At 40.3% G+C, this 27421-nt stretch overlaps 1 protein-coding gene across 2 annotated transcripts in view; it reads right to left on the bottom strand.

Annotated features, from left to right (window-relative positions):
• malrd1 (MAM and LDL receptor class A domain containing 1) overlaps positions 1-27421 on the bottom strand; it is a 52654-nt gene continuing 25233 nt past the window's right edge. The window contains exons 19-33 of one of the 2 annotated variants that reach the window (XM_031292982.2): positions 22743-22988; positions 21595-21752; positions 14623-14803; positions 13177-13305; positions 12899-13060; positions 10827-10984; positions 9740-9941; positions 8901-9179; positions 8269-8394; positions 7238-7304; positions 3073-3164; positions 2836-2932; positions 2677-2737; positions 1966-2073; positions 1-1873 (exon numbers count right to left, since the gene is read on the bottom strand). In XM_031292982.2, the coding sequence (XP_031148842.1) occupies positions 1775-1873; positions 1966-2073; positions 2677-2737; positions 2836-2932; positions 3073-3164; positions 7238-7304; positions 8269-8394; positions 8901-9179; positions 9740-9941; positions 10827-10984; positions 12899-13060; positions 13177-13305; positions 14623-14803; positions 21595-21752; positions 22743-22988 (2165 nt within the window). In that variant the 3' untranslated portion in view covers positions 1-1774. Of the gene's footprint in view, positions 1877-1965; positions 2074-2676; positions 2738-2835; positions 2933-3072; positions 3165-7237; positions 7305-8268; positions 8395-8900; positions 9180-9739; positions 9942-10826; positions 10985-12898; positions 13061-13176; positions 13306-14622; positions 14804-21594; positions 21753-22742; positions 22989-27421 lie in introns of both variants that reach the window. The other variant, XM_031292981.2, reaches the window with a different exon arrangement.

The raw sequence follows: 27421 nt of genomic DNA, 5'->3' as shown, positions 1-27421 counted from the left end.
TTTTGCAATTCAGTACTATTTTATAAATATTGGAAATAAAAGTGGACAAATACACAGTTAAACAAGTGCAAGAAAGATTTCATAATGGGCATTGCAATGTTGGGCTCATCAGTAGGGGATACAATGCTAATCACATCAAGTTTTTATTTAGTTTCATCAAAATTCAGTACATGTAGTCGAAGATATCGGTATAATATGTTAACAAAGCAACAATGTGACCCTTTCTTTCCTTCTTAATTCAGCAGTGCAACTGTGACACATCATATTGCAAAATGTCTTAAAAATCCAGTCAGGAGCAACAACAAAAGATGATAATTTTGCAGAAATTGCTTTCTCCCGAGAGTTAAATGAGAGCTTTAGAGGTTCTGGTAAGCTTTTTTCCTTTGGACAGAGCCAGGCTGGCTGTTTACCTGTTTATGCTAAGCTAACTGGCTGCTAGCTGTTTAACAACACATTTAATGGATAGATAAGTGAGTGGTATCAATCTTCTCATGTAAATCTGGGCAAGAAAACGATTAAGCATATTTCACAAAATGTTTAGCAACTTTTTCAACTGAATTTTAACCTGAAATATTAGCAGTACTTTGAGGCTCAAAGGAAGCTTCCTACATGAACTGAGGCTCTATTTAATATATCTCACTATACAGAACATGGCCTTCTCTTGTAAGTCATCATGTTAACTGTCAAGTATGAGAAGGTCATTTATGATGGCCAGTGCTGTGTTTATGATCCATCTGTTCAGCGCTGGTTGATACGGAGAGTTTGAGAGTCAGTTCACACCACACACAATGCAGCTGCAGGACGCTGACTTGTAATGGATTTTAATTTGCAAATAAAACAGGGGCAAACTATTTTATTTGCACTTGTGGGGATTAAAAAGGATCACTAATGAAGTCACGACTCATTTTGAAAGTTCTGTGTGTTCAGTGGAGTCTTTCAGTTCAATGAACTAGATGTTTTCTGCTTTTGCCAGCACTAAAGAAAACCTTTAATCATAAGGCACTCACGACCATTACTGCAAGAGTACTAAAGCACTCCTGCTAAACTGCAACACTGGTTGTATTTAGTTTACAAAATGGCCAAAACCTATTTTTTTGGGATTTGATCTAATGCCCATTTTGACTTGTTTACGGCTGCTTCCAGTCTTTATCTTTATGTTAGGCTAAACTAGTCTGGATCAACGGAAGTACATTTCCAGGATAATTGCCTTCCGCTCTCTGTGTGTTGCGTTCTCAAACTCTGTTCGCTTTGGGAAACAACAACAAACTTAAAGCTAGCATGCTACATGCTGCAGGTTTTGAAGAAAATTTTAATTGTGCAACAAGACAGGTCTGCTTGATTTTTTTCGTGGGAATGATTGTAAAGATTTACAAAGAATTTGTTGACGGCATTTACTATCTAAGTTTTGGGATTAGTGGGGATAGCTATGGAGAAAATACACACAGCGATACATTGGTAACAGCAAATTACATTTAACCATGTATCCAGCTAGTTTAATATTTTATGTGGCGTTTTTCATTCGCGGGTTCAAGTTCCTTCTGTGTTGGAAACATAGCGTTGCCCAAGATGATGTGATTGTGATTAGTTTAAAGAAAGTGGTTTTCACATTATTCATTTGATTATTATATGTAGCTGTAAATCACAACCGTATTAGTTATTTGCATTGTTTCCCCGCCACTTGGTACCTCAGCAGATCAAGACAAACTCATCAAGTATGTGCGCACACTGATGGACCCAGATCTACTGCTGTGTCAAAATGTAAAGTCCATTATTTTTATGCTTCAGAGCTTTTGTACTCAGCGCTATTAGCATCAGGGGGGTGATTGTACAGTGGGTTGGCGAAGGACAGCTTGGCCTCTTTCCGGGTTAAACACTGCTGCGGACACAAAGAGACATGCATCACGTCACTGACTTCTGTACAGATAACTAGGGTAAAGCCCCAAAGGCTGAGCAGAGGCACCTTACCTCCACCTCCCTCCTCCAGGGGTAGACACTGATGGTAAGGCCCCTACCATCAATCCTGCTGGGGTTAAGTCTGGGACAACAGCCTGGTCTTTCATGCAGGCACGGGGACTGATTGAAAGACAATGATGTACACTGGCTTAAAATGAGATAAGCCTTAATGTGTGAGAGTGCATGAAATGCAGGCACAATTAAAATCAAATTGACCTGCTATGCATCCATAATTACACCTCTAACCGCCATAAAACATTTCATCATCTTCCAGAGGTGGAATAATCACACAGTGTTTCTACTACTCAGTTAATCGAGTGTTGAACAGGATCTGTCTGTGTTTTTTTCCACACATTTTTAGACTGAATCAGAAAGCTGTTAATTAAAGTGGTTATTTTTGGTGTAAAGCTTGTGGTGTTGCATTTACTCACATTATATGGTTCAGTTATTGTGTCTACCTGCTGTATATGCACTACAGTGTGTATATAAATCACACACAGAAGCACAAATGTCCACATAAACCACAAAATCGATAATCCTGAATCAAAAATGTGATCTAGCAGAAAGGCTCAGCGACCCCCTTTTGACCTCCTCAAATGTTAGATCCACTTATTGAATTAATGTAAGGCGGATGGTGGAAAAATGAGATTTGCATAGCTGAGAAACCTAATGTTTCCCGAACAGAATTTGCTGATGATTGATTGGAAAGTTCTGTGCGCTAACCTCTGCTCTCCAGTCAAAGGCTGGGTTATCCATCACTCCGTAGTCCATCGGGTCGGGCTTTCTGTAGAGCCAGCAAAAAAATGCACTCATCATCATCATCATCATCATCATCATCATTATCCCCAGCCAAAAGGAATCATTATTGTATCCAGAACTCACATTAGGTAGCGTTTTTTCTTGTATACAGCCAGAGTGCAGACAGCGACTCCGGCTATAAGCAGCAGCAGTCCGATAGCGATGCCAACATACACAGAGTCTACAAGAGGGAGGTACATTTAATTATTGCATAGCAAACGTTTAATGAACTGAAGAGACAATAACAGGTTATGCAAGGATACCGTAAATAAATTCATGTGAGACAGTTTAATAGAGCAGGGAAATGCGTTTCTTTACTACCCAGCTGTGTGTCCTCTGGTTTGGGTGTCGAGGTAGAGAGAGATGGTTTCTCCCTCACATGGCAACGGTTGCCTGTCCATCCTGGATAACACCTGTGATCAGGTACCAAAAAATAGTACAAAGTTATGACGTTGATGCTGGGACAACATGCTTGCCCCAGCAGTCTTTTTTTTAAAGTAGGTTTGGTCAAGTTTGCGTACTACCAATTTGGGTGGCAGAGGCTGGACCGTTCAAACAATTATCTTTCACTTTTAGCTAACTATCTGGACTCTCTGCTCAGTCCCTTTCACACACTCACACACGTGGTGTTAAGATGTTAAAACTGACTCAGGTTGGTGGGAGGCGATTCCTGTGCAATAGACCTAAAGTAGCTGGTTGGACTAAAGATCAGCCTCACACCAATTTGTAATCCTATTTGTGAATGGATTTTCCTCCCAACATAAATATCTGGTTATGTGTGTATACATATACATATATACATATATATATATATATATATATATATATATATATATATATATATATATACATACACACACACACACACACACACACACACACACACACACACACACACACACACACACATTTTCCGGGAGGGATGCATGGGATTTTCCCTTTTCTATATATCCCTGCTGAATTATTTTTATTCCTGGTGGGGACAAAATGTATCCCCCCCCCAAAGTGATCAATGCTACTTCCCTAATAGACCATATATTATATATTATATAAAGAAGAAGTATTTTAAACTGAGTAAAGCGCTGTAAAGCGTAAAGTCTATAGTGCGATAGAATGATAAAATCAGACCGGCTAGTTCTAGTTGTGTTTAGCCAGTACAGAGCTCCTTGACGCCGGCTACAGAGCTCCTTCGTATCAGCTGCAGTTGGGAGATGTGTTTCGCCGCCAATAGGTGACTGTGAGCCGGCTACTGGCACCGCCAGATGACAGTCCTTTGAGGGGCCATGGTAGTTGAGTTTAGCCGAGAAAAAATGAGCGACGACATGCGGCAACGACAGTTAAGTTTAGGCACCAAAACGAATAGTTAAGTTTAGGAAAAAGGTCTTGGTTTGGATTAAAACACTCCCAAGGAATGAACACACGTTTCCTGGGTGAAAGTATTTTGTTTTCACCGGGAAGTAAACTCCGCTCCCCGGCTTGAAAGCGCTGCTTTATGTTGACACCACATTGTGCTATTTCATTTTGAGATTATTTTTCACTGAATATTGAAGTTCATAAATAGGCTGTTTTGCCTATAAGTGTTTTGGCATGCCTGGCCGAGTGGCACTATCCATGGTATTGGAAGGGGGATTTCATTCTAGCATGTTTTGTTTTGTTGTGCATGATCAAAAACATCCCCCCCACTGTTTTTTTTCATAAATCACACCCTGTTTATACATATAATATATATTGTTTATCCAAATCACAAGTTCTATCTATTCAAATAAGATGAGATCCTTCACAATCTTTCCAGGTACCCCCTGAAGTATCCCCTGCCCCTGGTAATGCATTGTTGGTTTTGGTGTTTTTATGGGATTTAATGACAATAAGAAACATATAGATAGCCTTGTCCTTTTAAATGTGCATAAAAAGCTAAACGGAAATAGGTAAAGAACATAAACCACAACCTCTACTACCCCTGTACACATACAGACTTACTATCTCACACCAATTAAAAAAACAAAACCAACATCACTATATTGACAAATGGTGCAAGATGTATCTGCAGGACATCCAGCATGGAAAAACACACTAATTGCAAATAGTTTGGCCCTGGTCTGGTGAGCTGCATCTCTGAGAAATAAAGTAAGTTCCTCTTCTCCCAAATGAAGACTTTACTCCAAGTCAGCATCTGTTCAGTATCAGCTTGATTTCTGCGCAACATTGAACTTCTAATGTGAAACACACAGCTTTCAGCGAAGCCAGACTGTGTCATTATCATTCAGAGGGGTTCAGGGTACATATTGTGTGACGGTCTGGCCATGGCAGTGAGACGTCCCTGGCCTGGTTCCCGGGTGGATCCTGCTCAGCAGAGTGGAGGAACGTGATGCAAATACTGAGCCAAAGGTGCCCTCCAATGCAGGCCTCGGGTTCTGCTACAGCAGCAAGGCTGCTATCAATGCTGGAACAGCTACAGACGCTCTATACCACACTGTGCAGTGAATGACGGCAGTAAAGTCTAGAGCCAGACCGATATATCAGCGGGCCGATATTATCGGCCGATATTAGGCATTTTCCAAACTATCGTTATCGGCATTTATAATGGGCAATAAATGAATATTTAAAAAATAAAATAAAAACGGACGAAACACCCTTCAACCATGTTATGAGTGTTGTCGTTGCATAGTTTGTCCACCAGAGGGCGCTCTACAACATCCCTGTTGGCAACTCCTTGATTTTTGTTGTTGTTATTGTTTTTGTTCAAAGGACTTTAAGTTTCATATCTTAAGTTTGTATTTTTATACATTTTATTTATCAGAACTTTAATATATTTTGATGTTCCTCTGTTCAGTTGTGATAATAAAACAAACAAGTTTATTTTTAAACTGCATCATATTATATCATATCATCATATCATATTATTTTAGTGAGGACTCATAAATAACTACAAATAACTAATGTTAAGGAAATCTGTTTATGTTTTGTAACGCGTTTCTGGATTTAAAAAAGTATATATATATCGGCCGATATATCGGAATATCAGATTTTTAGATCACCAAATATTTGTATCGATATCGGCCTTAAAAATCCTTTATCGGTCGGGCTCTAGTAAAGTCCTGTTACATAATGAGAGGAGGCAGTGGTGGCGGCACTGCTTTAGGGAATGTTGGACAGGAGAATGAATAGAAAGAGGAATCAAACACAAGGAAGCTGAACAAGAGAGTGAGGGAGAGGCAGCATCTCTGCCACAAACGGCAGTGAAGTATTCTCGTGTTGCAGAAACAACCTTTTAAAGTCAAGCTGAAATCACATTTAGTCATCCTTTTTGCTGTCAAAAACAATATCAGTGTGTGGAGGGGAATGTCTGTATTTGATTGCCAACAGCTGACAGGCTGCGCTCCGGTACTGGCAGCAGGGTAAACAGACCTGTAGCCTACAAGCCACTGGCAGACAGTTTGGGGTTAGTAGTAATATTGAAGAATAAGGACTACAACACCATTATTACCACTACAACACCAATATTACCACTATTTTGCTGATGTTAGCAGCGCACTTTTCCCAGCATCTTAGCTTGTTGAAGCAAAGTGGAGGAAATCAAAAAGATGATGTGTTGATTGGCTGTATTGAAACAAGTTCTCTATGTAGACAGAACATTAACAGTATTTGCCAAATCAATGCAAAGATAGAAGAAGAAGAACCAAAGAAATATGAAATGTGGATTTCTCCCTTCTGGGTAATTTTCTCAGAGGAGCACAGGACTTAATCCACAGATATTCACAGATGTATGATGATATAGATAGAACGATAGATAGATGCCGTAGCAGACAAAAAATAGCATGCAATTCAATTTCAGCTAGTCCTAACAGTGTTCTCTTGTTCCAGCATTTTGCATTTTCAATAATATGATACACTGATTGCAATGCGGACATATCCAGTCTGTGGCAAAAGCATCCTTCTGACATAAAGATGAAAAAATGTGAATCTCTCAGAGACCATTCAGTGGCACATAATGATGTTAGCAGATCCAGCAGCAAGACTCACAATTGCATTTTACATTTTATAATGAAATATCTCATTGCAGGCATTCCAAGCTGCTGATGCAGACAACTAGAGCTTACAAAAAAACCCTCCAACAGCACGATTGCAGTGTCTGTCTGGATTTTTGTGTGGTCTACCCACTAAGACCATTGGTAACAGGGGCCATGTTTAAATATTGACCAGGAGAATCCATCAGAGATTCCCAGGAAACACTGTGCTAGTAGATAAATGAAGGCAGAACCACCCAGGTTAAGCTGTAGGGGATAAGCAGATTCCCACATGCTTTGTGAAGCGTGTCTTTTCCAAGGAAAGAAACAAGACTAATGGGATTTCCATCTTTGAAGTTTCACTTAGAGAGATAAAGGATGGGAGGAGGATTGGGAAGAACAGACATGATACTTGTCTTTGTGCATGTTTATCAGTGTGACAGAGTGTGCTTATAAATGCGTGAGGGTGAAGTTCAACTTACATGCAAACAGGCCCGTATTTCTCCACAACGCATGAGCCATGATTCAGGCAATACAGCGGAGGGCAATCTGAAAATGACACAAAAGAAACTGACCATCAAAATACTACAAAAATACTCTCGTCACCCATTTCTCAAGCATGTTGCTGCTCAGAACATGAAATCAGTGAATTATGTTGCCGGGGGGAAACGGTGCACTGTTGAGCATCATCTATTAACCTCTGCAGAGAGCGTCAGCATGTACATTAATCCACTTTAATAGATGTTTTTTTCTTCCCTCCTGTGCATCTGATGACGAATACTCCTCCCTGCACAGGTTGTGTGAGCATTATCTTAGAATAGAATAGAATAGATTTTTATTGTCATTGTTTTCAACAACGAAACACAGTTTAGCAGCTCTCAGGGCTGCCTGTCAAATATTTTCATGTTTGAAAGCCTTAAGTCCTGTTCAGCCTTGATGAAGTAGGTTTGGCTTTGCAGTGAATTCTGGCTAAATATGAGGTTTGGCCCTTTTCCTAAAAAACGCAGGAAGGCAGAAGTTTTAATGGATTTTGCCAGCTCGCTGTAACCATTGAGGTGTGCTTTGAAGACTAAACAGACAGACTTGAAAATGCCCTGGGAGTCACTGCTAAGGCTAGAAATTAAAGACACAAAATAAGTTTTGGAAACACTTCAAAACTGACTAGTGACTCATGAGAGTATGATATAGATAAAATAAGAAAGGTATAAATGAAATAGCAAAATATATGCATTTTAAATCTTGTTTTTTGCCAACAGATGGGAGGAAAGACAGTGAGTCACCCTGCTTGAAGGCCTTTTTTACTGAGATGGAGAGCCATATGTCACAATACTTCAACGTATTAAAAGAATATCATTCAAACATACAGTCACTATCAATTGTAAAACTCACAGATGGATATTAAGCTAGATCTCTAAAGTGCCTCTAGTGACATGTCTGAGAGTCAAGGTCCGGAAATCATAAAATGGTTAATAGAAAAAAGCTTGAAAGGGGAAGGTGTATAAAAACATGTTACCATGGCAGCTGGACTCATCAGAGTGAAAAGGCAGACAGTCTGCAGAGTGATCACAACGCTTCTTAAGTGGGATACAAACAGACAAAGTTTCACACACCAGTTCTCCCAGCTCACACTGCAGCAGACCTGGTGGAAAAAATGAGAGGCAGAAACAGGAAAATTGGTCAAATATGTAGAGGGGTGTTTGGGAGATGTATTCACAGATCACTATAAGCATACCACAAATGGTACTTAAAACTGACCCTTTGATCCTTTACAAACAAAGAGTGTACTTTTTACATTTCCTGGGTTCACATGCTGAAAATTACTCACAAACAGTTCAGAGCACTTTTACTTCCTAGCTAGACAAATTGTCCTCATGCCAGGCAAAATAAACCTGCTGCTCTTTACCCATGAAGCAATGACATGAAGTGGATTTATTTATAGAACACATTTAAAAACAACAAATGCTAAACAAAAGTGCTTGAAATTAATGTATTTAAAAAATGAAAATAAATGTATGTAACACAATATAAAAGCAATCGTGCAGTCATGTTGAAAATTGCTGAGACACGTTTGCTTTTTATTCAGCACTACATGGGTTTGGCACCAGTCAAAAACATGACAAAGACACACACATATACTGTACATACGGCAGCTGTACTCATCCTCTCCATCAGGGCAGTCTGGGACGCCGTCACAGCGCAGTATGGAGGGGATGCATACATCATTCAAACACTGGTAATGTCCAAAGGGACAGCGACCCTGAGGCGGAAGAGTACCAGGTTCCACAGTGGGACAAAACTCTTCATCGGACTGGTCAGCACAGTCCATCTCTCCGTCACACCTCCAACTCTCCGGGATACACTGATAGGAGTACGTACACTGGTACTGGTCCACACCACAGGTAGGAGGCCGGGGAGTTACTGGTCCTGAGGTGACATATCACAGGGAGGATACATGCACATAATTACACATACGTTCAGAGAGCTTAACACACCCTAAATCCCCTTTCATCATTTTTAGTTCACACACAGCAGTGAGAAACCTCAGAGAAAGACACAGAAGGGCAAATTCACAAAGAATGGCTTGCAGCCGCTGATAGCACCATAAATTGTGAACCGCTATCTCCCCCGTGTCAGGGTCTGCTTCACAAAAGATATTGCACTAATGATATTACAGCTCAAACACGCCCATAAAGTTTTGCAGCTGAGTGCAATTTGCCCCTTTTTGCCTCTGATCGCAATTATCCAAGTATAAGTCTTGCCTTTTCAGACTGCGAGCTACAATCCAGGTTAACGCAACAGAGAGAAACCGTATGTGGGATGTTAACGGTCAGAAAATGTAGAAAAAGAGGAAATGGGATGAGGTGAAAATTATAGGAAATTGCATGAAAAATGTGCACAGTACTGAAAGGACAGGAAATAAGGAAAATACAAAAAACAAATAGAAGAACAAAAAGAGACCAAAAATAAATAAATAAAAACTTTACCTTGTACCATACACTCTGCAGTGTAGGAGATGTCATCCAAGGCAATGTCTGTCCACATGTCTCCACCCACCTCTGCCTGGAAAGTCACTCTGAAAGGTGCTGGGTTGGAAAGGATGACATTAGCGTATGTCCACTGGTTACCATGGTTTCCAGTGGCTGCCCACATCAGCAGACTGGTGCCACTGGGTCCAACAGTGTAGACCTGGTAAGGTGAAAAAAGAAACATGGACATTATAGGCGACATGGAATGACATTGAAGATTGACATGTTTTGTCAATACAATTTTAATTCAAATACATTTTGGTCTTAATTAATATCTACTTTCAGGTAAAGATTGATTTTTGATTTGATACATTAAAATCTACAAGGTCTCCAAGTGAATTGTAAAGCTTTTAATTTCATAATTTATATTACATGGCTCTTTTTTGAAGTTTTAAAGTTGGATTTGTGTAATATGTGTTTCCACATTAAGTAATGAATGTGAGTACAAGTGAACAGTATGTAATAATTTAAGAAATTATTAAATCCTTTATACAGTATTACAATTGACTTGAGCATTTTTTTCTTAAACTAATTAATGTTAAACACTGCACCTGAAAGGAGAATACTGGTGCTATTTTAAGTTAGAGCACTTTTGTGAACATCTAGTGTACAGCTACATGTAGTTTTTGGCATTTTCCGAGCGCACAGCATACCCAATTAATATTTTTAACATTTGCTTATTGTTTGTTGTCATGAAATTAACCCAAATGAAGACACCGAAAAAAGACATGAAAAGTAGGGTATGATAATCAAGTTTGTGAGGTGACATGCTTTGATGGATTATTTTCTTGCATGGAGGCTTTCATTTCTTCTTCCTGTGGGCATCGGGTGATTGACAGTAAGCAGAGAGTCATGCAGTGAGAGGCACAGTAAAATAGCGAAGACATTTCTGTCAAAACCAAATTAGGCCTTCAGGTGGACTGTGACAGATCATTACAGCAAATGACAATAAAAAAAAAAACTTGTTTGAAAGCTAGATGCCTGACACAAACAAACACAAAAAGGCTTTGAATTATTTATGGAAATGTGGCTCTGATTAAATCACCTTCAGCGTTCCCATCCTGTCAGAGCCGTGCATGAAGAACCAGAAGCGCAGGTGACACAGGCCGATACTGGTCGGAAATGGACTCTTGGTTGTCACCTTGGCAACATCGCCCTCCCTCTGAGTGGCTGAGTGTATGTAAAGGAAGTTCCCCCCACCACCTTTGGAAATAAATACATTGCAGAACACTTCACATTTATAGTACATTTATGTAAAATGTGTAATATTTCAGTGTGATGAAGCTGCAACCATTCAATTCCAGCTTTACTGCAGGCAAGAAATCCAATAACGTTCTCCTGTAGTTTCCAATATACATATTATTTGGACAGAAGAAAGCATTCTTGGGGTCGTGAAATGTTGTCGCCTGCAGCCAAAAGCTGCAGAGAGCTTCTTCAGCTCGGCTAGGCTCGGAGAGGAGACAGCCTCTGTGAGAGGCCAGAGCGAAGTGGGAGTTTTCCACATGAGTTAAAGGGGATTTAAGCCCATCGCAATCAACAGCGCACAGCAAACCCTGCTCCCACCCACAACACTGGATTCTTTTCCTCTGACTAGAAAAATTAAAAACAGAATATGTGCATATATTCAGATAAAAGAACTGCTGTGTGCACACATGTTGCTGTGTCATTCAGATGTTAACATCATCTGATAATGTAACTAAGTGATATCATGTGCACCTCTTGTCCTTCAGCTCTCTTATGAGCATGTGTGTGTTACAGATGGCCAGTGTATTGATCCACTCTGTAGTGAGATCATAAGTTCCCCCTGTGACACAGCACCCGGTGTTGAGATTCATCTCTAAGATCAATAAACTCAACTGGCCAATCAGAAGTGGGTGTGGACTCAGCAACTCACCCACAGCCAATACAAGGAAGCATTAAAGCGGTTAACAATGAAAAAAACAGTTACAAATACATCGGAGGATATGATAACTTAGATACATGATACATCTCCCAGTACAATTAAACAACAGTTATGAACATTGATTAATAGCCATATATACTACTTAACTTAACTATTGATGGATTCAAGTGACTTCTGCTTTACTTTGTCTTTTGCTTCATTTTCTATCTCAAGTAAAGCAAACTGTACACTGCCACATAGTTTCCCCCCAAACAAACTCATGCTATACAAAACTGTAATAACATTTTTCATTATTTTCATGCTGCTATCTTTTGCTCATCAAGGACGCCTCTCAACCCCAAGAGTCATTTTTAGAAGCCCTACTGTATAAACAAGCTCCATTAACAAAAAGAACAAAACAACAGCCAAGGCACAAAACGATAATAATGCAAATTAAGTCACATGGAAATTATGGTAAACATGGCCTTGTATAATAGATGAGTGTAAGTGTAGCCTTAGCACCAACGAAGGAAAAGTCATATTTTGATTCAACAGCATCACTGTACACAAGATAAACAACAAGTCCAACGCTGTTAAGCTCAGTTTGACTCAGGCTGACATTGATCAGGATGTGTTATTAACCCTGCCTTCACATGCCTGTCGGAAGCACCTATTTCCTAGCTGTCAGGTTGTAATTACAAAAGGCGCTGCACCGAGCAGCCTGAGAGCTGAAAACAAGGAGGATGTGAGGAGGACGCAGAAGTTGTTGGTTCTTAATTTATTTTTGACAGCATTAATAATCTTTTAATAAAAAACAAGACAGAAAGCAACATAAACAAGACCATAAAGTTGTATGATGGCAAGTGCTCATTCTGTCATGAAAAACTCAGAAACTTGTATATATACTGCAGTCAATATTGGTTTCTTTTAACCATGACTGCAGTCATTCCAAAACCTTAACCACATGGTTATTACTGTAACCATAAAGACGAATGTCCCGTTACCTTAACAAAATAGTCAAGATAACCCAAGCCACAGTTTTTCCTAACCAAGTTGCGTATGTACCTAAATCTAACCAAACCTTAACAATGGTGGCCTAAGATCACAAAATGCCGTCCTGTTGATGGGAGCATCAATATGAAAATACTAATATTGTCTCTCTGGATGGCATGGACAAAGGGCCTATTTTGATGGCGTATTTTTATGTTTTGATGTTTAGCTGAATGGGTACTGACCAGGACTGTGGTCAGCGTAAGGTCCAGTTCCTGGTGTCTCACTCCGATGACCGATCCTCCAATCAAAGTCATCATCAGCGTCCTGAGAAAACTGGCAGGTGTCTTCCCACTGGTTCTCATCCATGTTGAAATTACAAGCGCCCGGCAAGCCGACTATGCGTGCTACGAGAGAGAGAAAGATTGAAGGAATGAGTGAGAAGTCTGGGTCGAAAGTTGTTTTTCTGCTCTAAAGTAAGATGGATTCACTCTCAATTTCAAAGAAACCTATTTCCACTCACCGCAGTCTATCTCATCTGATTCATCAGCACAGTCGGCCTTGTTGTCGCACACCAGGTGGGACTCAATGCAGTGGCCACTGTGACACACAAAGTCTGTGACTGCAGGGCAACTGTGCGGCTCCACAACATCTAAGAACACACACAGATAAACAATTATCATTAATATTTATATTCAACATCAGTTAATCTTATTTAATCTTTTTTAGAATTGACCCACTACGGGAAACTTTACCGATACCGATACCGATACCGCCTAAAATGCTGGTATCGGTATCGGAAAGTACTAGAGTTTATGCACCGATCCAATACCACGTAGTTTAGCCCTGAAGAAAATCTACTTTAAAGTAGTTTATAAATGTTCTTTTTCTGTAATGGCTGACTGTCAAACTGGATAATAAAAGAAAGTTCTACGGCGTTCATTGTTTGTGTTTTTACATGTTTTACAAAAAACCTGAGCATCAACAAAGATATAAATCATATTGCATCCATACAGGGATAGTGTAATACAGCTGTTAAAACATAATAAAATATATGACACACTGGTATCAGATACGCAACTTCAGGTTTCGGAATCGGTATCAGGAAGCAAAAAATGGTATCGGACCATCTCTAGTTAAGTTGATGGACGTTGTCTGTAAGTGGCAGTTTGGTCCTTGCATGCACATCTCTCAGTCGGTTTTGATCTATGTCTCAGTTTGTCCGTCTGTAGGTCAGTGTTTCACTCTCTGTGTCAGTGTGTTTGTATTTGTGTGTTGCAGAGGGCCTTGGCAGAAACATCCCACATGGTGTCCAGCCTGGTTTCAGGTCCTGTTTAATGTGTAACATCTGTCACGCACGTAAACATCAAACAGCGTCTGTCAGCAACGGTCATCCCACAATAAAATCTCAGACACACTAACTCTTCTGTTCTTTCTCTGTTCATACACTGAGTGTGCCAGTGGCATCACAATTTCATACCATATAATATAAAAAAAAAAATGAAACAGGATATTTATATCTCCCTTGCGAAGATTAATGGGAGAATACTTTAATCTTTAATTAAACAAGGACAGAAGATAGCAAGGGATAATGTAATTTAGTCCACATTATTAATATTGCCGGAAACAGGTGACACAGGCCGATGCCAGGCTAGCTGTTCCCCCAATTTCCAGTCTTTATTCTAAGCTAGGCTAAACATATGAGTGGTATTGATCTTTTCATCTAACTCTTAACTCTGGTAAAAATGCACAATTTCCTGAATTGTTGAAATATTCCTTTGGAGAGCAGCTTACCATTACTAACTAGTTTTTTTGTTCAGTTAATTATACTATCAAATGATTCTTGTCTAGTCTAGTGTTGATTGCAGTGGCAGTTATTTCTCTTATGTATTTTTATCTTGGTTTGGATAAATAGGCAACGCTTAAACTGCTTACAAAATGAAATGAGTGTGCTGTTCATATCACCTACTTGGGGCACAGTCTATGAACTCCAGGTCATCCAGGGCAGCTCCTCCACTCATGTCCCTCGAGCGGATGCCCTCGAATATCACCTCGAAGTTCCTCAGCTTCCTCAGAGGGATCTCTGCTCGGTTCCATTTATGCCCTTGATGCCCCGTTTTGTTCCACGCCTCCCACAAATCGTTCTCCGTCTGTGGAGAAGAGCAGCGTTGACAGAGGATGATCATATGGTGGCATTTCTGGTTACAATGTCAACTGTAATCATTTCATAAGAGCCTTAAAGTGGACTCAAGGCTACAGCGGTGATTATTATCAGAAACATATATGTCAAACGTTGAGTATCAATAAGTCATAAATCAAGAGTGAAGAACTTTAAAATGAGCTGAAATTAACTTTTGGGCAGACTGCTGAAAAAACAGTGAATACCATACAAGCGGAGTCATTAAAGTGTCATCAGCATAACATTTTAGTAATAAGTTCCCCTGCCTGGAGACCTGCTATTCAGAATGAAACCGTGCTCAGCCTGAGTTATGGTAATGGATTCTCTCATGCCACATATGGAACATATTAAAAGACAGACTGATGTGTATTCCTCTGTAAGTCCTCTCTGTCTTTTCCCATGGTACAAGCCGGGCACTAAATCATGACTAATGCAGCTTTGAAACAACAAATGGGACTTGACAGAGGTTTAGGGGATATATGTTGTTACGAGCCAGCATCTCACCAGCGGTTTTTAATGTTGTGTCAAGAGCATGAATGAGACATTTACAAAGTCATATCACATCACATTAAAGAGTCAAGAATATGAAGAACTAGTACAGTTATTGGTAAAGCAGTACAAATTGTTCTCTATGTTCATTATTCAATTTTAACAAAAATACAGAAGTTATATATATTATTAATAGTCTCAGATTAAGCCAAGGAACATTGAATTTGAGACAATTCAGACAAATCCTTTTCAAAAAAGGATAAAAGAAAGATTGATCTGCAAACACATTGTGACAACATCAGCCTCTCTGCAGCACTGGCTACAGTCAAAAGCAGTTACATCTGCAAAAGCATGAAGCAAAGCATACAACTAAACAAAGCATTAAAGGATAAGACTGGTGATATTCTATGTGTTTCTTATTGTCAACAACTCTTCTGAAAAGACCAAAATCCAAAAATGAATTGATCCTACTAACAGGTATTACCTGTGTAGCCTGATCTTATTCCTCTGTGCCATAGAACTCCATTGTTGTCCAAAAACTACTAAAACACATCAATGATCCACACTGTTGCACTGTGGAACATGTTCTTTCATTACCATGAACACGGGCACTGTAGATTATTCTGAGTCAATCCAACATACAGTACATTATCCTCCCGCAGTAAATACTCACTTATGCACCAAATGTGTATCAATCCACAGAAAATAGTCCTAAAACAAATGCCCTATTTACTGCAGTTTGACCCTTATCCTTTACGTGTAAACCTGAAGCAAGCCTGATGCATCACCACATGCTTCCTAAAGCAACCTGACAGCTAAAGAGGAGGTAATATAATATAGATTGAAAGAGCCTTACTGGGACTTGCATTTGAATTACATACATTTTGTGGAAACACACACTCACAAACATTTTATCTTGTTTATTGCTTGAGGTGGTTAGAGTGATTTTTAAAATCTACTTCAGCTTCAGATCAATAGAAAGAAGCGCTGCCGTGTAAAACCACTGAATATTTAATAGAGGACACTATAGATTTAACTACCCATCCTACTGAAGTTCATGAGTCTCATATTAAGACTGGTATACCTCTGCAATTATTCATAATAGCTTCCTTGTCCTCTGGACTTTTTGAAAGGTGACATAATGGGCCCTATCTTGCACCCGGCGCAGTGCAAAGCCCGACGCAAGTGTCTTTGCTAGTTTAAGACCGACGCAGTTGTCAATTTCCCGTCCAGCGCCTGCGTCGTTTAAATAGCAAATGCACCTGCGCCCATCTTTGCGCCCATGGGCGTGCTGGTCTTAACAGGGAGGTGTGGTCAGGTGAATTCTTGGCGTATTGCTATCTTGAGGCAGCGGGAAGTGATCGCGCCACTGACCAACAAAACCTGCTCTAAAGTCAATAGCGCAGCATTTCATTGTTATTTAACAGCAAATTAGTCAAATGCGCCTAGGCTTATGCACAGTACGCACACTATGCTTGTTACACACACACAGGGAAGCGCAGCAGCACACAAACATGCAAAAGATTACAAATAAAAATATTACAGTGCAAATTCGTCATCATAATAGCAATGTGCCAAGGTACAAACGCACCTGGCTTAAAAGGGAATGGGAGATGACACTCTGAGTGGTTTATTGCATGTTACGCCCAAAACACACCTATGAATTAATGAAGACACTAAGTACAACCCTTTTGAACCATGCGCACGGACCCTTTTTTCCGCCGTCAAACTAGCAAAAGCCCTAAACGCACCTGCGCCATGCGCTTCATGCCGTGCGCTTAGATCGTTAAAATAGGGCCCAATGAGTGCATGGTTTATAATTCCGTTTTAGGACAGTGTCACAATGAAAATCAATCTCAGAAGTGTCAAACTTTTTTTGGCATTGCAGATGAGCAGGTAAACAGGACACACTTACTTACTGTACTTGTAGTTGCACGATGTGTCCAGATGTTTGACTGCAGTAAAAGAGACCTAGTCTGATATACTTAAAACCGTAGGACAAGCAATGTCACATCCTACTCTGCAGTTTGAAAGCCTATTAATATGCACCCTTGGGTGAGGAATGCACAGGCTGTCTCCTCTGCTTTACGCCAGTGCAGCCCTGGCTTGAAATAATCTTGTTACTGTGAGAGTAGAGCATAGATTAACAGGCAGCGTTACAGCAGGATTTATCCAGATTTATGTCATGGAGCACAAGCTCAATCCATAAAAGTAGCCTTGGAGCGACAGATGAGTCTATGATACTGGCATATGTAGCTCACACTTGATGTCTCAGTGGCGTATCAGTCGAGGCATTTATTTGATCAATTTGAAGGTTCATTTCCTGAGCGCGCAGTCAAGGCAATGCAACCAAAAATTTGCTCAAAAGAAGGTGGATATACCTTTGCATAATTTCTTTTTATTACCCCTCGGTGACAGTCAAGAGGCCAAAAAATAACAAAGACAGTTGCAATCACAATAAACTGCTTATTTTAAAACATTGTTAAAAAAAGAAGCTTATTTTATTGAGAATGTTAAGTCCCCTATGTTTTAACCATTTACTGAATGCTCCACTAAGCTGAAATACAATTTGTATTCATGGCTTTTTCATTGTATGGAACCGCTGACAGCTGTTACTCTGTCGGCTCACCTTCAATTCAGAGTGCATCCACTTTTTTATTATAGAGCCGCTCTACAACTACGCTTCAAATCAAGAACCCGTTCAAATGATTATCTTTGTAATGCTATATTTTACTCAGGTAGAACGTCCTTTCCTTGTCTGACTGGAAGATATTTGGCTCACCATAATGGCAGGCCACATTTTAACCCATTCCGTCATTTATAACTATATAAATAAGCAAATGTCAGGCTATGTAGCTTCATTTTAAAGTAATTTTTCTAAATCATAATAAAAATTAAGGCATACAGACAGCCTGCTCTCATAAAATCTTATGAAATCTATGTGATGTTTCAAGATTTCTGTTTTATTTTAAAAATCACCAAGAGCAGTCAGAGCTTTTAAATTACTGTTTCTGTTAATGGAGTCTGGTGGCTTTGAGGAGAAAATAATAATAATTGCACAGTTTATATCAACAAAACCAGAGTTTGTGATTGTTGGAACAGTGCAAAGACTAACCAAGACTGTTTAGATGAGTTTTATTTTGTTTCTGTTGAGTTTTAATGAAGTGTGTTTTACAACAAGTCTATTTTGACGACGATTAATTTATGGGATTGTTCTAGTGCTGCCGGAGGATCCGGCGGAAGTCCCTCTTTTTTGGCCAGATGTCCCTCACCTTCGTTTTCTTTGTGTTGGCATTCTAAACTCCGGTCGATTTATGAGGACTATACTGTAGTTAACTGCTCCTCAGATCTCTGCAGGGTGAATCCAGACAGCTAGCTAGACTATCTGTCCAATCTGAGCTTTCTGTTGCACGACTAAAACAACTTTTGATCGTACACATGTTCCACCAAAACAAGTTCCTTCCTGAGGCTATTTTACAGATGCACCGTCATTGTGTCCGGCGCATAGCACTGCCCAAGATGATTGTGATTGGTTTGAAGAAATGGCAATAAACCAGAGCACGTTTTTCTCCTATCCCAGAATGCTGTGTGGACTAGCCAGACCCACCTACACAGCACTGTGGAGGAAGGTCTGGCAAAGCAAGACTAGCCTGATGGTGACCGGTGATTGGAGAAAAAAATCACATTGCCCGACCCTAACCAAAACCATAAAACAGAAAATGTGCCTCTGTCTTTTTGGCAGTGACTCTACTCTCATACATTCTAAATATCTGGTGGATCTCTTTGTCTCACATGCAGTGTTGCATATTATAGATGCATACATTAAAATTACGTATCATTATCAGACTGCATGCAGACATCACACATAGTGTTCTTTAAATTGTCTGCTGCACCACCCTCCTGGTTAATTCCAAAACCCTGCCATGTCCAGTCCACTCACTGCTGAGGACTGTGTGATGAATAACGACTCAAGCAGTTCAAAGGCTTGGTGATATAAATACTGTAGACAGGACTGTTGAGCCCCTTATGAGACTTCACAGAGGGAAACACTTGCCATGTAAATATAATCCCCTCCCTCCCGCTCTGTGTCTCTGCCCATTAAAAAGTCTCCAGCGTCATTACCATAACTGCCATTGTTCTTCAATCAACCTTTAAAGATGGGTCACACTGTATTAAAGGTGCACTATGAGTTCCTGCAAGGTTTCAGCGTGATTTCATTTTTGTCTCAAATCGTAGGCATCTCTCCTTGATCCGCTAGCTGCCTGCCCCCTGAATACTCTGTGAAAAGCCCGGTCTCAGGAGACAACACAGGGGTCGTAAACGTCAAACAAACACTAGGGGAACAGGCTGTGCACCAAAATACAACAAACCACGTTCCAGCCAATCACCGACAAGATGGTTGGGGGAGGGGGTGCTTTTAGAGCAGCAGCCTTCATTTCAGTGAAAAAGACTGGTGCTGGGTGCTGGAGACTGGGTGCTTAATGTGAATAAAAAAATATAAAAAGGCAATTAGGACAGCCCTCCAATTAATACCTTACTTACGTGTGGCAATAAAAAGTATTAATGGGAATGCTGTCCTAATTGCCTTTATGTTTGCCTTAATATTATTGTATTATTCCTCACCTATAAACCACGTTTAACTGCACTAACTTGTATGAAAGGAGCTCTACAAATTAATTTTTGTTAGCTTCTTAATGGGATCAATTCATGGTCAGTTTTGGGCTTTTCATGGCATTTGTTGACAAACACATTTAAAGTGCTAATGGAGCTTTTACCTACTAAATAAGTTAGTTATTTTAAGTTAGTTTCCTAAAAAAGACACATCATGAGCTCTGTTGCCTCTATGACTGCAGCATGGTACAGTATTAGTGCCATTTTTTGCAAGAGTATTGATATGTAAATTGTGCAAGGCGAAATACAAATCCTTGCTGTTTGAAGGGGGAAAAAAACACATATTTACATGAAAACTCGCTGACGTGTTTTGCAAATTGCATAAAATGGTTTCTGCAGCACACACAAGGACACACTAACAATCATGCACGTGCTGTGCATATGTATGTATGCGAGACAAATCTGCACACTCGCACGCACAATCGCACATTAAAGAATGAATCTGCACAACTTCTGCACCTTGACCTTGAGTCGTAGCTGGCAAAGTGAAAAGAAGTTGAGACTGGAGAGAGCACAGAATGGAGGCACAGTAAATCACAGCAGAATTTCAATGGCAGAAATTCTTAATCCCTGAAAGTCAACCATGCATAAACTAACTACATGGCCGAATGCTTAAAGGAATACGCCACGTTTTTTTGAAATAGGCTTATTCACCGTCTCCCCTAGATGTAGATAGGTGGGCAAATGTATTTTTGTCTCAGTGCATGCATTGCCTTAGACCGGCAGCGCCGCCACTAGCTTAGCTTAGCGTAGTGAATGGAATCCTTTGTTGCCGGTTAGCATGTCGTGAGTTAAAGTGAGCCATTACATTACATGGTATTTAGCTGACACTTTTACCCAAAGCGACTTACAATTGCTATACATGTCAGAGGTCACATGCCTCTGTAGCAACTAGGGGTTAAGTGTCTTGCTCAGGGACACATTGGATGATGTACCAAAGGAGGATTCAAACCCAGGTCTCCCACACCAAAGGCATGTATCATATCCACTGCGCCATCACCACCCCAACAGCCAACAACAACAAAAAACAACCTAATTACTTATTGTGGCCTGTGTTTTCACAATGAGGACAAATAGCAATGCAGATTAAGACTAGACAATTTCCTAGGCAGATATTGACTTGGGACTATATTGGGTGGAAGTACAGCCAAAGCACTGCTAAGGCAATGCATGCACTGTGACAAAAATACTTTTGCCCACATATCTACATCTAGGGGAGATGGCGTGTTCCTTTAACAAGCAAAGCCTTGAGAACTGGCAGAGCTGGTGTGTGCCCAGATGGTGGGGTGGGGCTGCTGTGGGCCGAAGGGTGACCGCGACCCCCATGACTCAGCTCAAAAAAACTGGCTATTTTTACCAAATTACTGACACCACTAGACAGCAGCGCTAATATGACATGATTCCAATCTAACATGATTTAATATAATCAGGCTTTACCCCTGACCGAGTGTAACCATGGTAACCACTCTTGATGGAAAGCGACGGGTCTACAGGGTTCGTTTTATTGACTATCATGAGCTGGCATCCGTTAGATTCATAATTTTTTATCGTGATTGTGTAAACCAATATCAGAGTCCAAACACACTGCGGCAGATGGTTTACCTTGATCAGCAGGCGGATTATTCCTGAGGCCTTGTGGGAAATGTAGTACCAGAAGGAGAGCTTGCAGATGACGCTTGACTCTTTCCAAACAGAGCTCCTAATATGAGCCTTATCGCCTTTGAGTCCAACTGGTGTAGCTTCCAGCAAGACGAAATGACCTAAAGAGAGAAGAAAAAAGAGAAGTAATGGTGAAGAAAGCAGCGACGAGGATGACAGGGAAAAGAGGAATTGATAACCAACTGTGTATGCGAGCAGCTCTCACAGCCAGAGACAAATTACAGCAAGGTCACGAACAGTGTGGTAGGGGGGTAAGGGCTAGGGGTCGCAGAGTAATCTCTGACACATTTCCTAATATCTCACTGCCTTCCGACACCCGCGGACCTGGAAACTTTTTATCGTTATAACTTTTACTACTGAACAAGCTTACATTTTACAGTTAGAATCCATTCAGATCTTCATGAACTCAAACACTTTTTTTAAATGTATGGCTTGTATTTTTCAGCATTAGCCATTTAATGTATTTACATTCAGCAACTATCTCTCTATATAGTAGTTTTCATTGTTAGCGTGGTGGAGCCTGCACTTCATGCTCTGGATTGTCACACGAAAGCAGGATTCACAGCAAATGAGGTGTGCATGTAATCCAGGGTTTTGTTTTTAATAATATCTCATTTATATCAGCCTCACTGTTCACTCTCACAAAGCCGTATCAAAGCTGTATTACTTTTAAGATGTTTAGGAGAAGCCCCTCCATTAGCGGTGTGTGCAAATGTAGGCTACAAATGTGTTTATTTATTCATATGCATCGCATTTTACCATGCACACAATATAATGGAATTACAGCGCTAAAACCCCTGCATCAATCACCTGAAGGCTCACCTGCTATTCACATACTGTGAAGAAGCTCATTGATTTAGTCATTAATTTAACATTTCTGGAGAGCTACCGCAGCAGGTGGAAATTTGAAAGTCAGCTCATTGTGATTATACAAAAACAGCCAGAAGTGAAGGTGCAGTTTAGGAGGAGGCTAAAACAGTAAGGAACTTATTTTTTTAATGAGAAATCAAGAGTTAACAACATTTTATAACTTTTAAATAAGTTGACTGTTTACGTGTGCATGAGTGACGCACAAAATTGTGTACACATACCGCTTTCATCCATCAACGTGTGATCATATGGAGGCCGTATGCTTTTCACAGATCCGGTCCCTAGCGTCCAATCAAAATTATCGGCCAGGGAGCTCCTCCAGCCACAGCGCCCGTTCTCAAAGGAGCAGGAAGTCCCACAATCCTTTTCATCAGTGCCATCACCACAGTCATCTGTGAAGTCACAGCTCTGCCCCGGAGTGAAACATCCACCATTTTCACAAGGGAGCAAACCTGAAGGACAGGAGCCTGGAAAAAAGATAAATATAGAATAAAAATAAATCATATCATTCAGGCTCCCTGTGTTTGTTTCCCAACGTCAGTCTGTAGCTGTGAATGTTCATATATGTAAAGTTATAGGTTTCCCAGCAAAGATAAGGTATGTTGACATTGTGTCTGGCGAGCATGCTAACATTTTATTGTATGGCGAGACCTGGGGGTCAGATGTCAACATTGTGAGGAGGGAAATACACCTATTCATTTTCTTACTGAAAGACAGATGAAAGGACTGATTAGACTTGCATGTATGCATGGTAAATATCAAGCTACTGCAGCCCATTAGCTTAGCTAAACATAAAGACTCAAAAGCAGGGTGAAACAGCTAGCCTGCTCGGTCCAAAGGTAACAAAAGCTACCTACCAGCTAGAGTGCGGATCGGGCCGCATTTTTCTGTCCAAGCTCAGCCCATGTCCAACAGAGCAGTAACCGAACCCGGCCAGAGCCCAACAGGCATTAAGATATTTATGTCCGAAAATTAAAAATGTTCAATGCCTTACCGCGCTGATGTGACCGAGCCTGACCCGAACATGAACATCATTTCTAAATATCTGTCCGAACCCGGCCCGGCCCATCGGTCTCGGTTCGGGTATCCATCCTCTACTACCAGCACATCTGACGCTCACTAATCACCATCTTATTTGTTTAATCTGTAAAATCAAAACAAAGATTTCAGGAAGTTACTGCTTCCAGCCAAGTAACAGTCTGGCACAAAATCCCCTGTGAAACTGCAACGTGTCGCTTTTACGCTTTGGTTTTTGTATGGATTAAACAAACAAGATATGACATGTTTGTCAGTGAGCTTTAGAGGTGCTGGTAGGTGTTTTTTGTTACCTTTATGCAGAGCCCAACAAGCTACTTCCAACCGTTTTCAGTCTTTATGCTAAGCAAATATAACCATATGCCGGCTGTACCTTCAAATTTACTGTGTTAACTGAAGAGTGGTAACAATCTTCTCATCTAGTTCTCGACAAAAAAGCTAAATGGCATAGTTCCCAAAATGTCAAACTACTCCTTTGCAAATTGGATAATGCAATAAGAAATTGTGCTTCAACAGATTTAACCGAACCCCAAGAAGTCTCTTTAAGAAGCTTAGGAAGACAAGGGAGCATGGGGCTATAAACCCAAATCAGTGTATCATAGGGTGGCGGTGCTGCAGGAGGCTCTAATCTGCCTCTTTTGGCATCAGGCATTCCAGTGGGGTTAGTGCTTGGTTTTGGAGAGTGTTAGAAAGGGAGATGAGGTGTGATGAACAGGGGTGGTCCCTTTAAGTGAAGGAGAGAAAGGGGTACAAGTCCCTCCTAATCCTTTGTTCCTCTTCAGATGCACAGGACCAGAAGCAATGCGCCCCAACAAAGGCACATAGAAAGCCAGGAAGCCATGGCTCCCAACTGTGAAGCCAGGCTGCCTCACCACCTGATGTGAAGCATACTGGTGGATCAATTTAAGAGAAAATTAGTTAAAGCCAATAACCTTCACCTGTTACTACAGCATCTGACTGTACTCATGTGTCCTCATGAATTGCAGTACATGTCTTGTTATAACTTTGGGGCTCTACTCCACCGGATCCACTGGACCCACTGTCCTGATATACAGTATGTCAGTATAGTATACTGCCCCCTGGTGCAAAGATGTTGCTCCAGATCAACTTTTTAATTCATACCTCTGGAATCAGAAGTCTGACGGATAAAGTGAAGCAAGTTGTCTAATAATGCCAACAAAAGGTGTCATGATGTGATCCATTGTATTGTTGTTGTTCTTGATTTCAGTGTCAAAAAGGAATATTAAATTGAATTGATGATTTGCACCCATAAAGGTGTTAATTCAATTATATGATTTAGCATTGAGGTGAGTTGGTGGTTGTGTGGTGCTGGACTGCATTATATTCAGAGGTGTTTGTAATATTCTGCACGTCTCATGTATGTGAATAGAGAAGGCAAACTAAATTAGAAACACCTCTGAATGTAATGTAGTCCACAGTACAACACCATCTTTAACTATGACCTCAATAATAAAGATATGATTCATCATCAAAGACTGAACATTATGAGCTTCATAAAGCTCATAATGGATTGGACTGCATTAGATTAAACAGGTGTAGCTAATAGTATCCACTGAATGTAGGTGACTGTTTGTACAGTAAATGTTCCTTACAGCTTTCTTCAGACATGACAGGTCATTTACAGAATGCGCAAAATGATATGGAGGAGGAAGAGAGTTTTTTGTTTTTGTCTGTATTTTGCTATTGAAGCGTTCATTAATGACCATCACGAGCATGATGGATATCTTTCCATTTCTCCTCTAGTGAACCCAATACATTTTCTTATCCATTCTATAGTTCAATAAGTACATATTTCTACTGTCTAGTTTATTAAGTCTGAAGGTGCAAAAGCAAAGAATGACATAATGTTAAATTTGGACTCATGTTTCTGATGTAACATTTTGCAGGATATTCTTTCATTTTTCCATGCAGATGGCATACACACATACTGTACATAGTAGTATATGAATGTCCTAAGCCTATGTTGACAGCACATAATGTTAAAATACTTGGCAGATATTCTACAATGTCTTGTTAAAGCCAAGATAAAATTCCCAGCCATAAAAGAACACATGATGGGGGTGCATGCAGTGTGTCTCACTACTCCATCATATAATGTGATATAAAATGAAGCGGTGGAGGAAAATGCCCCTGAGGCGCTTCAGTATATAATTACAGTTCCTGCTGTCTTTGGTCTCATCAGTATTACTGTACGTTCTGTGCAGCCTGCAGCAGCAAAGGGGGCAGTGAGAGCAGACACTCTTCTCCTGCCTGGCTCGCTTCATGGTGGGATGAACTGTCAGGGCAGCGGTGTTACTCCCTGTCTTAACCTTCAAGAAATCCCTCTACTGTCACACAAACTCACATCCCTTTCTATTTCCATCCCACTTTATTTGCTCTGTTTTTTACTTGTTGAAAATGACCCTGTCATGTTTTGAAAATAAAAAACACTTCTTCTGCCCTTTCTCCTTTGCAATATTTCTTAGAGATACTGCCAGCTCCTTTGCTTAAGCTAAAGCACTTATAGAATATGTATATATAATAATCTTGTTCGTGCCGATGCACAACTTTTGAGTAAGTCTGGATAGGGTTGTACAGCAGCTACATTCATAAAACATAATGTCTGTAATGTCTGCCTCCACTCCAATACAGAGAAGATAAATCAAATTTAACAGCAACATCTCTTTCCAAAGACCCGTTACTGTCCCGTTACTCTGGATAGTCCACAGCATACACTGTCAACAGCCTTCTGAGGGTCTATTTCTTCAAAGTAGTTACAGTGAAAATTGATCACAGTGAGGTCTGTGGTTTATTCGGAGTAAACAAGGCTTTGATTCTGCAAAGACGCATTGCTGCTGAATGCTTTAAATGATATCTTTTTAAAGCATCACAAACAATACTTCATTCACCTCCACTGTGTTCCAACTTAGGCAGAATTCTCTGATGTTGATATCTCAAAACCTGGACAAATTAAGCCAAAACTATCTGTAAAAACCACAAGAGGTATGTGAGAAAATGTTTCAGCAGCAAACATTGTAAACATGCTGGTCAAAACTGAAATATTGTTTAAGCATCCTTTTGAACTCCAAAGTATTGGTGAAGGCAACAAGCAAATCAGGAGAGTAATATGATAAACTGTTGGAGAGATGCTTAACAGCATTAACATGGAAGCATAATTAGCATCTCAGAGAGACCGCACTACTTTAGAGCTCTCTAGTGACCGATTAATACACTGACTCTGAGGGAGTCTATTCACTGTAATCACTTATACTGACAAATGCAGAGAGACAGCGAGACAATGAAGAGAAAGAGACAGCTGTAAGGAAAATCCAACACATCACACTTCTGCTGCTGGACAGGAGCCTCCTCCAGCTCATCGCAAAAAGACATGGAGACAAGTGCCACACAGCTTCATAGTTTTCTGAGCACAGACAATCCAGAAACTCTTTCTTCTCCCCGACATCCAATACAAGAGTAAGGCAATAAATGTAATAGATCCAATTATAGCCGCAGTAACAATGGCAATAAATCAGCTCTTGTTGCTTTCTCTCTCATCTTAAAGGGTCCCCCAGTAAAGAATGTAAGGGATGCAGACGAACTTCAAATAGCTGAATCGATCCCAAGTCCAAAATACAGACAATGATTGAACTTGCTTTAGTCAGTGCTGAGACAGTGACAAACACTGTGTGGATATCAGGATGTCAGGAATCAAAGAACCAATGATGTCGTCATATCTTTCATAAATCAGGAAAATAATGTAATGTGGCACTTGGGGCTCCACAGCCATGTTATCCTCACACTGTCAGTCATGTTTAAACATTTTGAAATATTCTTATATGGGAAAACAGCCCTAAAGGGATACAGT

Source organism: Sander lucioperca, chromosome 23 (genome assembly GCF_008315115.2).
Source record: "Sander lucioperca isolate FBNREF2018 chromosome 23, SLUC_FBN_1.2, whole genome shotgun sequence".
NCBI classification, from domain to species: Eukaryota; Metazoa; Chordata; class Actinopteri; order Perciformes; family Percidae; genus Sander; species Sander lucioperca.
This window is presented reverse-complemented; position numbering and strand designations above follow the sequence as displayed.